The sequence below is a fragment of the Panulirus ornatus genome, chromosome 20, assembly GCF_036320965.1.
Source record: "Panulirus ornatus isolate Po-2019 chromosome 20, ASM3632096v1, whole genome shotgun sequence".
In the NCBI taxonomy this organism is placed as follows: Eukaryota; Metazoa; Arthropoda; class Malacostraca; order Decapoda; family Palinuridae; genus Panulirus; species Panulirus ornatus.
In genome coordinates, this window is record NC_092243.1 from 42,331,574 (window position 1) to 42,346,352 (window position 14,779).

General features: G+C 40.0%; 2 protein-coding genes across 3 annotated transcripts in view; one reads left to right on the top strand and one right to left on the bottom strand.

The window, feature by feature from the left end:
- LOC139755964 (uncharacterized) overlaps window positions 1-12,190 on the bottom strand; it is a 185,040-nt gene extending 172,850 nt beyond the window's left edge. For both annotated transcript variants that reach the window (XM_071674801.1, XM_071674800.1), the window contains exons 1-2: window positions 12,090-12,190; window positions 11,477-11,599 (exon numbers count right to left, since the gene is read on the bottom strand). In XM_071674801.1, the coding sequence (XP_071530902.1) occupies window positions 11,477-11,578 (102 nt within the window). In that variant the 5' untranslated portion in view covers window positions 11,579-11,599; window positions 12,090-12,190. The remainder of the gene's footprint in view (window positions 1-11,476; window positions 11,600-12,089) is intronic.
- Window positions 1-14,779, top strand: part of Mekk1 (mitogen-activated protein kinase kinase kinase 4) — a 1,037,736-nt gene that overhangs the window by 850,520 nt on the left and 172,437 nt on the right. The window lies entirely within an intron of this gene.

The following is a 14,779-nucleotide window of genomic DNA, read 5'->3' on the forward strand; positions in this document are numbered from 1 at the left end:
TTATGTACATGTGTATATATGTATATGTTTGTGTATGTATATATACGTATGCTTTGAAATGTATAGGTATGTATATGTGTGTGTGTGACGCGTATGTATGTACATGTTTATGTAGGTGAGTTGGGCCATTCTTTCATCTGTTTTCTTGCGCTACCTCGCTAATGCAGGAGATAGTGAAAAAGTATAATATGTAAGTAGATAAATTATATATATATATATATATATATATATATATATATATATATATATATATATATATATTTTTTTTTTTTGCTCTGTCGCTGTCTCCCGCGTTTGCGAGGTAGCGCAAGGAAACAGACGAAAGAAATGGCCCAACCCACCCCCATACACATGTATATACATAAGTCCACACACGCAAATATACATACCTACACAGCTCTCCATGGTTTACCCCAGACGCTTCACATGCCCTGATTCAATCCACTGACAGCATGTCAACCCCGATATACCACATCGATCCAATTCACTCTATTTCTTGCCCTCCTTTCACCCTCCTGCATGTTCAGGCCCTGATCACACAAAATCTTTTTCACTCCATCTTTCCACCTCCAATTTGGTCTCCCACTTCTCCTCGTTCCCTCCACCTCCAACACATATATCCTCTTGGTCAATCTTTCCTCACTCATTCTCTCCATGCACCCAAACCATTTCAAAACAACCTCTTCTGCTCTCTCAACCACCCTCTTTTAATTTCCACACATCTCTCTTACCCTTACGTTACTTACTCGATGAAACCACCTCACACCACACATTGTCCTCAAACATCTCATTTCCAGCACATCCATCCTCCTACGCACAACTCTATCCACAGCCCACGCCTCGCAACCATACAATATTGTTGGAACCACTATTCCTTCAAACATACCCATTTTTGCTTTCCGAGATAATGTTCTCGACTTCCACACATTCTTCAAGGCTCCCAGGATTTTTGCCCCCTCCCCCACCCTATGATCCACTTCCGCTTCCTTGGTTCCATCCGCTGCCAAATCCACTCCCAGATATCTAAAATACTTTACTTCCTCCAGTTTTGCTCCATTCAAACTTACCTCCCAATTGACTTGACCCTCAACCTTACTGTACCTAATAACCTTGCTCTTATTCACATTTACTCTTAACTTTCTTCTTTCACACACTTTACCAAACTCAGTCACCAGCTTCTGCAGTTTCTCACATGAATCAGCCACCAGCGCTGTATCATCAGCAAACAACAACTGACTCACTTCCCAAGCTCTCTCATCCCCAACAGACTTCATACTTGCCCCTCTTTCCAAAACTCTTGCATTTACCTCCCTAACAACCCCATCCATAAACAAATTAAACAACTATGGAGACATCACACACCCCTGCCACAGACCTACATTCACTGAGAACCAATCACTTTCCTCTCTTCCTACACGTACACATGCCTTACATCCTCGATAAAAACTTTTCACTGCTTCTAACAATTTGCCTCCCACACCATGTATTCTTAATACCTTCCACAGAGCATCTCTATCAACTCTATCATATGCCTTCTCCAGATCCATAAATGCTACATACAAATCCATTTGCTTTTTTAAGTATTTCTCACATACATTCTTCAAAGCAAACACCTGATCCACACATCCTCTACCACTTCTGAAACCACACTGCTCTTCCCCAATCTGATGCTCCGTACATGCCTTCACCCTCTCAGTCAATACCCTCCCATACAATTTACCAGGAATACTCAACAAACTTATACCTCTGTAATTTGAGCACTCACTCTTATCCCCTTTGCCTTTGTACAATTACACTATGCACGCATTCCGCCAATCCTCAGGCACCTCACCATGAGTCATACAAACATTAAATAACCTTACCAGCCAGTCAATAATACAGTCAGCCCCTTTTTTAATGAATTCCACTGCAATACCATCCAAACCTGCTGCCTTACCGGCTTTCATCTTAAGCAAAGCTTTTACTACCTCTTCTCTGTTTACCAAATCATTTTCCCTAACCCTCTCACTTTGCACACCACCTCGACCAAAACACCCTATATCTGCCTCTCTATCATCAAACACATTCAACAAACCTTCAAAATACTCACTCCATCTCCTTCTCACATCACCACTACTTGTTATCACCTCCCCATTTGCACCCTTCACTGAAGTTCCCATTTGCTCCTTTGTCTTACGCACTTTATTTACCTCTTTCCAGAACATCTTTTTATTCTCCCTAAAATTTAATGATACTCTCTCACCCCAACTCTCATTTGCCCTCTTTTTCACCTCTTGCACCTTTCTCTTGACCTCCTGTCTCTTTCTTTTATACATCTCCCACTCATATATAATGGGAACTTCAGTGAAGGGTGCTAATGGGGAGGTCATAACAAGTAGTGGTGATGTGAGAAGGAGATGGAGTGAGTATTTTGAAGGTTTGTTGAATGTGTTTGATGATAGAGTGGCGGATATAGGGTGTCTTGGTCGAAGTGGTGTGCAAAGTGAGCGGGTTGGGGAAAATGATTCGGTAAACAGAGTAGAGGCAGTAAAAGCTTTGCGGAAGATGAAAGCCGGCAAGGCAGCAGGTTTGGATGGTATTGCAGTGGAATTTATTAAAAAAGGGGTGATTGTATTGTTGACTGGTTGGTAAGGTTATTTAATGTATGTATGACTCATGATGAGGTGCCTGAGGATTGGCGGAATGCGTACATAGTTCCATTGTACAAAGGCAAAGGGGATAAGAGTGAGTGCTCAAATTACAGAGGTATAAGTTTGTTGAGTATTCATGGTAAATTATATGGGAGGGTATTGATTGAGAGGGTAAAGGCTTGTACAGAGCATCAGATTGGGGAAGAGCAGTGTGGTTTCAGAAGTGGTAGAGGATGTGTGGATCAGGTGTTTGCTTTGAAGAATGTATGTGAGAAATACTTAGAAAAGCAAATGGATTTGTATGTAGCATTTATGGATCTGGAGAAGGCATATGATAGAGTTGATAGAGATGCTCTGTGGAAGGTATTAAGAATATATGGTGTGGGTGGCAAGTTGTTAGAAGCAGTGAAAAGTTTTTATCAAGGATGTAAGGCATTTGTACGTGTAGGAAGAGAGGAAAGTGATTGGTTCTTAGTGAATGTAGGTTTGCGGCAGGGTTGTGTGATGTCTCCATGGTTGTTTAATTTGTTTATGGATGGGGTTGTTAGGGAGGTGAATGCAAGAGTTTTGGAAAGAGGGGCAAGTATGGAGTCTGTTGTGGATGAGAGAGCTTGGGAAGTGAGTCAGTTGTTGTTCGCTCATGGTACAGCGCTGGTGGCTGATTCATGTGAGAAACTGCAGAAGCTGGTGACTGAGTTTGGTAAAGTGTGTGAAAGAAGAAAGTTAAGAGTAAATGTGAATAAGAGCAAGGTTATTAGGTACAGTAGGGTTGAGGGTCAAGTCAATTGCGAGGTAAGTTTGAATGGAGAAAAACTGGAGGAAGTAAAGCATTCCGCCAATCCTCAGGCACCTCACCATGAGCCATACATACATTAAATAACCTTACCAACCAGTCAATAATACAGTCACCCCCTTTTTTAATAAATTCCACTGCAATACCATCCAAACCTGCTGCCTTGCCGGCTTTCATCATCCGCAAAGGTTTTACTATCTCTTCTCCGTTTACCAAATCATTTTCCCTAACCCTCTCTCTTTGCACACCACCTCGACCAAAACACCCTATATCTGCCACTCTATCATCAAACACATTCAACAAACCTTCAAAATACTCACTCCATCTCCTTCTCACATCACCACTACTTGTTATCACCTCCCCATATGCGCCCTTCACTGAAGTTCCCATTTGCTCCCTTGTCTTATATATATATATATATATATATATATATATATATATATTTCCTCTCTTCCTACATGTACACATGCCTTACATCCTCGATAAAAACTTTTCACTGCTTCTAACAACTTGCCTCCCACACCATATATTTTATTTATTTATTTTATTTATTATACTCTGTCGCTGTCTCCCGTGTTAGCAAGGTAGCACAAGGAAACAGACGAAAGAATGGCCCAACCCACCCACATACACATGTATATAAATACACATCCACACACAGCACATATACATACCTATACATCTCAATGTATACATATATATACACACACAGACATATACATATATACACCTGTACATAATTCATCCTGTCTGACCTTATTCATTCCCGTCGCCATCCCGCCACACTTGAAATGACAACCCCCTCCCCCCGCATGTGTGCGAGGTAGCGCTAGGAAAAGACAAGAAAGGCCACATTCGTTCACACTCAGTCTCTAGTTGTCATGTATAATGCACCGAAACCACAGCTCCCTTTCCACATCCAGGCCCCACAAAACTTTCCATGGTTTACCCCGGACACTTCACATGCCCTGGTTCACTCCATTGACAGCACGTCGACCCCAGTATACCACATCGTTCCAATTCACTCTCTTCCTTGCATGCTTTTCACCCTCCTGCATGTTCAGGCGCCGATCACTCAAAATTTTTTCACTCCATCTTTCCACCTCCAATTTGATCTACTTTTCCTCGTTCCCCCCACCTCTGACACATATATCCTCTTCGTCAATCTTTCCTCACTCATTCACTCATTCTCTCCATGTGACCAAACCATTTCAAAACACTCTCTTCTGCTCTCTCAACCACACTCTTTTTATAACCACACATCTCTCTTACCCTTTCATTACTTACTTGATCAAACCACCTCACACCACATATTGTCCTCAATCATCTCATTTCCAGCACATCCCCCTCCTCCGGACAACTCTATCTATAGCCCTCGCCTCGCAACCACATAACATTGTTGGAACCACTATTCCTTGAAACATACCCATTTTTCCTTTCCAAGATAATGTTCTCACCTTCCACACATTTTTCAATGCTCCCAGAACTTTCACCCCCTCCCCCAACCTGTGATTCACTTTCGCTTCCATGGTTCCATCCGCTGCCAAATCCACTCCCAGGTATCTAAAACACTTCACTTCCTCCAGTTTTTCTCCATTCAAACTTACCTCCCAATTGACTTGTCCCTCAACACTACTGTACATAATAACCTTGCTCTTATTCACATTTACTCTCAGCTTTCGTCTTTCACACACTTTACCAAACTCAGTCACCAGCTTCTACAGTTTCTCACCCAAATCAGCCACCAGCGCTGTATCATCAGCAAACAACAACTGACTCACTTCCAAAGCTCTCTCATCCACAATAGACTGCATACTTGCCCCTCTTTCCAAAACTCTTGCATTCACCTCCCTAACAACCCTATCCGTAAACAAATTAAACAACCATGGAGACATCACGCACCCCTGCCGCAAACCAACATTTACTGAGACCCAATCACTTTCCTCTCTTCTTACATGTACACATGCCTCACATCCTCGATAAAAACTTTTAACTGCTTCTAACAACTTACCTCCCACACCATATATTCTTAATACCTTCTCCAGATCCATAAATGCTACATACAAATCCATTTGCTTTTCTAAGTATTTCTCACATACATTCTTTAAAGCAAACACCTGATCCACACATCCTCTACCACTTCTGAAACCACACAGCTCTTCCCCAATCTGATGCTCTGTACATGCCTTCACCCTCTCATCAATACCCTCCCATATAATTTCCCAGGAATTTAGTATTCCTATGTATACCTATGTAATTTGAGCATTCACTTTTATCCCCTTTGCCTTTGTAGAATGGCACTATGCAAGCATTCCGCCAGTCCTCAGGCACCTCACCATGAGTCATACATACATTGAATAACCTTACGAACCAGTTAACAATACAGTCACCCCTTTTTTTTTTCTAATAAATTCCACTGCAATACCATCCAAACCCGCTGCCTTGCCGGCTTTCATCTTCCGCAAAGCTTTTACTACCTCTTCTCTGTTTACCAAATCAGTCTCCCTAACCCTCTCACTTTGCACACCACCTCGACCAAAACACCCTATATCTGCCACTCCATCATCAAATACATTCAACAAATCTTCAAAATACTCACTCCACCTCCTTCTCACATCACTACTACTTATTATCACCTCCCCACTAGCCCCTTCCACTGAAGTTCCCATTTGGTCCCTTGTCTTATGTACTTTATTTACCTCCTTCCAAAACATCTTTTTGTTCTCTCAAAAATTTAATGATACTCTCTCACCCCAACTCTCATTTGCCCTCTTTTTTGCCTCTTGCACCTTTCTCTTGACCTCCTGCCTGTTTGTTTTATACATCTCCCAGTCATTTGCATTATTTCCCTGCAAAAATCGTCCAAATGAATCTTTCACTAATAATCTTACCTCTTCATCACACTACTCCCTACCCTTTCTAATCTGCCCACCTCCCACGCTTCTCATGCCACAAGATCTTTTGCACAAGACATCACTGCTTCCCTAAATACATCCCATTCCTCCCCCACTCCCCTTACGTCCTTTGTTTTCACCTTTTTCCATTCTGTATTCAGTCTCTCCTGGTACTTCCTCACACAAATCTCCTTCCCAAGCTCACATACTCTCACCACTCTCTTCACCCCAACATTCTCTATTCTATTCTGAAAACCTCTATAAATCTTCACCTTCGCCTACACAAGATAATGATCAGACATCCTTCCAGTTGCACCTCTCAGCACATTAACATCCAAAAGTCTCTTTCGCGGGCCTATCAATTAACACGTAATCCAATAACGCTCTCTGGCCATCACTCCTACTTACATAGGTATACTTATGTATATCTCTCTTTTTAGAGCAGGTACTCCCAATGACCAGTCCTTTTTCAGCACATAAATCTACAAGCTCTTCACCATTTCCATTTACAACACTGAACACCCCATGTACACCAATTATTCCCTCAACTGCCACATTACTCACCTTTGCATTCAAATCACCCATCACTATAACCCGGCCTCGTGCATCAAAACTAGTAACACACTCACTCAGCTTATCCCAAAACACTTGCGTCTCATGATCTTTCTTCTCATACCCAGGTGCATATGCACCAATAATCACCCATCTCTCCATCCACTTTCAGTTTTACCCATATCAATATAGAATTTACTTTCTTACACTCTATCACATACTCCCACCACTCGTGTTTCAGGAGTAGTGCTACTCCTTCCCTTGCTCTAGTCCTCTCACTAACCCCTGACTTTACTCCCAAGACATTCCCAAACCACTCTTCTCCTTTACCCTTGAGCTTCGTTTCACTCAAAGGCAAAATATCCAGGTTCCTTTCCTCAAACATACTACCTATCTCTCCTTTTTTCTCATCTGGGTTACATCCACACACATTTAGACACCCCAATCTGAGCCTTCGAGGAGGATGAGCACTCCCCGCGTGACTCCTGTTTCCCCTTTTAGAAAGTCAAAATACAAGGAGTAGAGGGTTTCCAGCCTCCCGGTCCCGTCCCCTTTCCTCGCCTTCTAAGACACGTGAGGAATGCGTGGGAAGTATTCTTTCTACCCTATCCCATGTATATATATATATATATATATATATATATATATATATATATATATATATATATATATTTATATATATATCCCTGGGGATAGGGGAGAAAGAATACTTTCCACGTATTCCCTACGTGTCGTAGAAGGCGACTAAAAGGGGAGGGAGCGGGTGGCTAGAATCCTCCCCTCTCTTTTTTTTTTTTATTTTCCAAACGCAGGAACAGAGAAGGGGGCCAGGTGAGGATATTCCTCAAAGGCCTAGCCCTCTGTTCTTAACGCTACCTCGCTAACGCGGGAAATGGCGGACTATGAAAAAGAAAAGAATATATATATATATATATATATATATATATATATATATATATATATATATATATATATATTATCCCTGGGGATAGGGGAGAAAGAATACTTCCCACGTATTCCCTGCGTGTCGTAGAAGGCGACTAAAAGGGAAGGGAGCGGGGGGCTGGAAATCCTCCCCTCTCGTTTTTTTTTTTTTCCAAAGGAAGGAACAGAGGAGAGGTCCAGGTGAGGATATTCCCTCAAAGGCCCAGTCCTCTGTTCTTAACGCTACCTCGCTATCGCGGGAAATAGCGAATAGTATGAAAAAAAGAAAAAAAGAAAAAAAAAAAAATATATATATATATATATATATATATATATATATATATATATATATATATATATATATATATTGCCACGGCCCACTCTCATTTCCTTCTCTTTTAGATTCACTTAATCCCATCCAAGGCAGTACGTCAATTGCCGTTAGCTTCATGGTTGAAACAAGTCGTCTGGGTGTCAAATTGTTGACAGCTTCATACGTTTATATTAGCTGATGTATCGTACAAACAAATTTAACAGTAGTGACATGATTTTTCAAGACATTTTTTTCATTAACGTAGATTATTCAACGGTGTTTAATGTCACGAATACCAAGCCAGTTTTGCAGGATCCATAGGTTTCTCAGTTCAAAGTCTACTTTCATCCTTCTTGGAATGTTTGATTTGTTTAATCATAGCCTCTGATAATGTCAAAATGATATTAACAGTCTCTGAATATAACAGTCCCTTTTATTATAAAATCAAGAAGTGGCCCCGTATTACTGCATTGGTAATTCACTTCATTATTGGTCTATATTTCTTTTGAGCCTTTCTTAAGACACAGAAGATTTATTGCGTAATTTTACTTAAGAAACAAGGTTGGTTAGTTGGTTGTTTAGGCTTTAGGCCTATTAAATGCCAAGGTCATGAAGGCCGTCATCGTAAGCTACATCCAACAACCGAAAAATCTTGAACACCTTCTTCAAGTGTTAAAGATAATTGTAAGACCACATACGCTTATACATGTGGCTCATGGAAACAAAACATTGGTAATTCTCGTGAAAAGCATCCCTGGTGGATTAAGGGTCAAAACGATGTATACTTGTTACAAAATTGTTACAAGACTTATTTCCAAATTCTACCTAGTGCATTCGTCATGCATATAGAAATACTATTCATGTGTATTGATTTATAAATTGAATAATTACAGACGTATGTTGTATGTATTTTTAACACCTCATTTGTATAACGCTTAACGATATTGATGTACATGATGGTACTATATAGTCCTCGATTTTTCTTAGAGTTGTGGAATTTGTAGAGAGCCGAATTCACAAAGATTTTGTGGCTTGCATATTTGTCTGGGTTGTTACTTTGCCAGAGGCCTTTAGTTTAAGACCTACTTTCTATCAAGGGGTAAAGCTTAGAACGTTATCGAAGGGCCTGTCCACGCCTAACCCAAGATCTTAGTTTTAATGACGAATTTCTTTATAATATTACAATTAAGGGTACTTAACCTAGTGTACACATTAAGGGTTTAAGCTAGAAAGTTAATTTGCCAGATTAAGTAAGGGCTTCTTAATTTCTGTACCCAAGGGGCCAAGGACCTAATCTAGGGTATTACCTTAGGCCCAAGCCAAGAATCTAAACCTAAACAAGGAACTTGACATCTAGGTCTAACCTTGGAATCAACTAAACGTAAGATCTGCCCTGCATTTATGTCCCTGTAGGATTGGTAAATACATGTACTTCCCACTTTTTGAAGGCCAAGGTAGCAGTTGTACCCTCCACTTTCAAGATAGCAAAGAAAAAAAAAATGTTTCCTCTAAAACAAGGAACTTTTTCTGTTATGATTTATAACACTATTAATTTTACTTGAATCCTCAGCTATGATTTGATTTTACATTTTGATATCTAAACCTCTCTCTCTCTCTCTCTCTCTCCAACACACTTTCGATAATTCATATTCCTAACTCAGGGCGTACTCTAGGATTTAATATACAACCTGGCCAGGGATATGAACGAAGGACCTTATATAGAAACCTAACCAAGGCTTCTTAACTAGGATTTAACATATGTCCTGACCTAGGATATGGATGAAAAATCATATAACAACCTAAACCCACGACGTAAACTAGGGTTTAACATAAGTCCTACCTAGCCGATAAATGAAGGAAGGACTATACTTTCGTAGCCTAGGGCAGACCTAGGATATAACTGAAGGACTATTCATTGGAACCTAACATGGGTTTCAACCAAAAGTCGTAATTAGTTTGTAACTGAAGGACTATATATACTGGAACTTAACTCAGGTCCTTGCCAAAGATATGATTTAAGGACCGAACTTAGGAACCAAACCCAGGACGTACCCATGGATATAATGGAAGGACCAAACATTGGTACCTAACCCATTACTGAAGGAGCACACATAGAAACGGAAGTTCTAACATAAGGTCTAAACCTATGTTAGAAATGAAGAACCATACATAGTAATCTAATTCAGGATGTAATCTAGTTCTAAACTTAAAGACCTAACTTAATACAGAACATGACTAAACCTTGACCAAAGGAATTGATCAGACATAGCCAAGTACGTAACCTAAGGATCTGACGTTGGACATAACTTGCACAAAACCGGCGCGTACCTTGGATTTAGCTGTTGAGGAAGGGAGTATATAACTGTCAAGGGTCGGGGCGAAAAATGGGACATGCTAAGACAGTGATGACAATTCAAACAAGTTCGGTGTGTAAGAAGGCAATATCTTGGAAAACTTGCTGGATGTTGAGTTATTTTAATGGTAATTTCAGTATTTAACATTATTTTACTTTTCGTGAAGTTACATATTGGTGTTGTCTTAAGTAAGTTTATCTTTAGACGCGACTATTTTTGTATGAAAATAATGTTATTAGATAACATATAACAGCTGACTAATAATCATTGTAATTCTGTTCATTAAAATCAATATGTATTCGTAGGAAGAAAAAAAATTATAATTTTCTGTCGATCTGTTAGGAAGGTAGTGAAGCAGACGAATGTTTCTTTAATCACTAAACTGTAAATCACTGAAACATACTTTTATTATTTTTTCGAAGGATGAAAAAAGTTAGAATATGTGCAAGTCTATTGTCATTTCTATTGCTCAAGGAGTGAACGTTTGTTTCCTTCCCCTCTGTCCTAAGAATCTCTCCTGACCTAACCTTATATAGGAACTAACACCATGTTGGACCTAACTTAAGTGCCTTAACCTGAATGCAAGATCTCGCGTGGCTCTGCTCATCTTCACCAGATCCAGAGCATTGTGAAATAAGGAACATGGTTTCGGAGACTCCCTATTATAGCTGATGATATTATAATGAAACAAGTTTTTCTTATGATGATTAGGTCACGAAACGGTCAGTAAAATATTTAAACAGTTTAACATAACGAGAACATGTGACGCGAACGCATCAGGCGATTGTACGGAGGTATATTAAACATTTCATGTCTGTGTGATGGTTTTCGTGAGTAAGTTGAAAAATCATACATGGAAAGTAATTTGATAGACATAATTGGAAAGAATTAGGTAGTCGATCTTCCTTGATTTAAAGGTGTGTTGTGTATCTTGAGTTTTGGTAGGGTGAAAACATGATTCATAGTGATAGGCGGAAAGATGAAATAGAAATTAATACAAGTAATATGTAGCTTACCTGGCGGGTTCTGGCGAGGGGACGTTGATCTCTGGCTTGGGCTTCCACCCATGCAACCAAGACTATCCCCACCCACACTGCTGCCGCCACCCACACCCGCATCGCTCTCCTTCACTCGACTTCCTTTAAAGCAATACTGTACTTAATGTCTAGATAGAGGAGGAAGTGATCAAAAGTTCACCACAGCCCTTCACCTACACCAAATTACCTTGATATTCTCCATATTTATTGGTGCTGCCAAGAAACACATGGAAACCTATGGGTGAAATACTGACCAATTTTTTGTCAAGTTTACGGTTGCTTGTGAAATACTCAACACAAGCCTGTTTTTTTTTTTTTTTCTGAGACAGGATTATTATAAGTGAACTGCGAGACCATTACCTTTGTAATATAAAGACATGAAAACATTCTTGTACTAATTTTTTAACTTTCACACTTTAGCTTTGATAGGTGATTGGAGCACTAATCTTTTAACATTCTTGTGCTAATCTTTTAACTTTCACACTTTAGCTTTGATAACCAAGGTGATTGGAGCACTAATCTTTTAACTGTTTCACACATTAGCTTTGATAGGTGATTGGAGCATAGATATGTTTTACAATGCAAGAAAAACCTGTATTTGAGTGCAGTCGATGAGTTAGATGGTGGTGTCTTGAGTATGTTGGGCGTGTGTCGGAGTGTGGAGGGAGACTGGCCGTGCCCCTGGGATGGTAGGGTGTGTAACCTGCCGCTCGCACATGTACATTGTGTTGCGCTTCGCATGACTTTATCTCCTTCAGACTAGGCCATTCAGATATCCGTCCACTTGCTTTATGGGACTCGTTCCACTTATTACCAATTTTATTTTAAGTTAAGGGGAAGGATATCATAAAATAACTCTGGTTATTGTGTTATGTGGCACTGTGGCATTACCCATTATACGTGTGTGGGTGGGAGTAGATTGTGGCGGTTCTAGTCTGGGAAAGTCATCAAGAAGGGCCTTGGGCCCTACAGTTGTGGAGCAACATAGACAGACGGTCAAAACTGTTTCATGTATTCAAATGGGTCACATTTTAGGTATATAACTAAATGAACATATAAAACAACAGACAAGGAAATAGAGTTGTACAGAATTTAACTCGTGAGTTTAGTGACACACGAGGACGTGCAGTCTACTGAATTGGAAGGTTTCAAGCATAAGCTCAACAGAAGACTCGGAGGTTCCATCGTCTTTGGACATGGGGGGGAGCTATCTACCTGCGAGTACCTAAGATAAGGTTTTGACTGAGGAAGGATCAGGCCAGGGGCTTATGATGAAGTGGGGGGGAACTCGAGCGATTGCCGCCTTTGAACTGTTCAGTCTCCGGTAAAGATACGTAATGATGGTTTATATGTTCTTAACAATTATTGTAACTCTTCTAGTCCCTCAAATGGAAAATAGAAGTGTATGTATATTATAGTTAACTTATGTACACTTTTGACAAAGGAAACCACCTTGTCCGTTTCCTTGCCTTCTTGAATCATTATTTATGGTACAACAAAAGTTTCCGTCTGAAAAAGCTTACCAGTTTGTTTCAAGGAACAGTACTTCTTTGATTATGGGTCAGTTGTGTTATCAGACATCAAAGTGTCTTTAGTCCCATACAGTATCTTGAATTTCTGAGAATTTGACATATAGTAATGATTTGATTCATCGTCCAAATAACAAAAAAAAATAAAAGGCGTTTCGTAAGTTACACTGTTCCCATATATCACTCTTGTTTTGTAAGTTACACTGTGTTCCCATATATCACTCTTGTTTTATAAGTTACAGTGTGTTCCCTTATGTCTCTCTTGTTTTGTAAGTTACACTGTGTTCCCATATATCACTCTTGTTTTATAAAGTACACTGTGTTCCCATATATCACTCTTGTTTTATAAGGTGCACTGTGTTCCCATATACCACTCTTGTTTTGTAAGTTAAGTTAGGTAGGTAAATGTCAGTTTTGGAGAAAAGGGTGTGTATGCAGTCTGTTGAGAATGAGAGAGCTTGGGAAGTGAGGCAATTGTTGTTCGCCGATGATACACTTCTGGTGGCTGATTCGTGTGAAAAACTGCAGAAATTGGTGACTGAGTTTGGAAAAGTGTGTGAAAGTAGAAAGTTGAGGGTATATGTGAATAAGAGTAAGGTTATTAGGTTCAGCAGAGTTGAGGGACACGTTAACTGGGATTTAAGCTTGAATGAAGAAAAATTGGGTGAAATGAAGTGTTTTAGATATCTGGGAGTGGACGTAGCAGCCAATGGTACCATAGAAGTGGAAGTGAGTCACAGGGTGGGGAAGGGGCGAAGGTTCTGGGAGCGATGAAGAATGTGTGGAAAGAGAGAACGTTATCTCTGAGAGCAAAAATTGGTATGTTTGAAAGAATAGTAGTTCCAACAATGTTGTATGGTTGCGAGGCATAGGTTGTACGGAGGAGGGTGGATGTGTTGGAAGCGAAATGTTTTTTAGGACAATATGTGGTGTGGAGTGGTTTGATCAAGTGAGTAATGAAAGGGTAGGAGAGATGTGTGGTAATAAAAAGAGTGTGGTTTAAATTGAGGAAAGGTTGACAAAGAGGATATATGTGTCAGAGGTGGAGGGAACAAGGAGAAGCAGACCAAATTGGAGGTGGAAGGATGGAATGGAAAAGATTTTGAGCGATCGGAGCCTGAACATACAGGGAGGTGAAAGGCGTGCAAGGAATAGAGTGAATTGGAATGATGTGATATACCGGCGTCGACGTGCTGTCAATGGACTGAACCAGAGCATGTGAAAGTCTGAGGTAAACCATGGAAAGGTCTTTGGGGCCTGGATATGGGTAGAGAGTTGTGGTTTCGGTGCATTACACATTACAGCTAGAGACTGAGTGTGAACGAATGTGGCCTTTTTTTGTCTATTTTCATTGCGCAACTGCGCTAAAGCAGGGGATAGCGATGCTGTCTTCTTTGGGGCGGGGTGGCGCCAGAAATGGATGAGGGCAAGCACCTACTATGTTCAAGTGTATATATGTCTGTGTATGTATATGTGTACATGTTGATATGTACGTGTACGTGTATGGGCGTTTATATATATATATATATATATATATATATATATATATATATATATATATATATATATATATATATATATATATTTTTTTTTTTTTTTTTTTTTTTTCTTTTCATACTATTCGCCATTTCCCGCATTAGCGAGGTAGCGTTAAGAACAGAGGACTGGGCCTTAGAGGGAATATCCTCACCTGGCCCCCTTCTCTGTTCCTTCTTTTGGAAAATAAAAAAAAAAACGAGAGGGGAGGATTTCC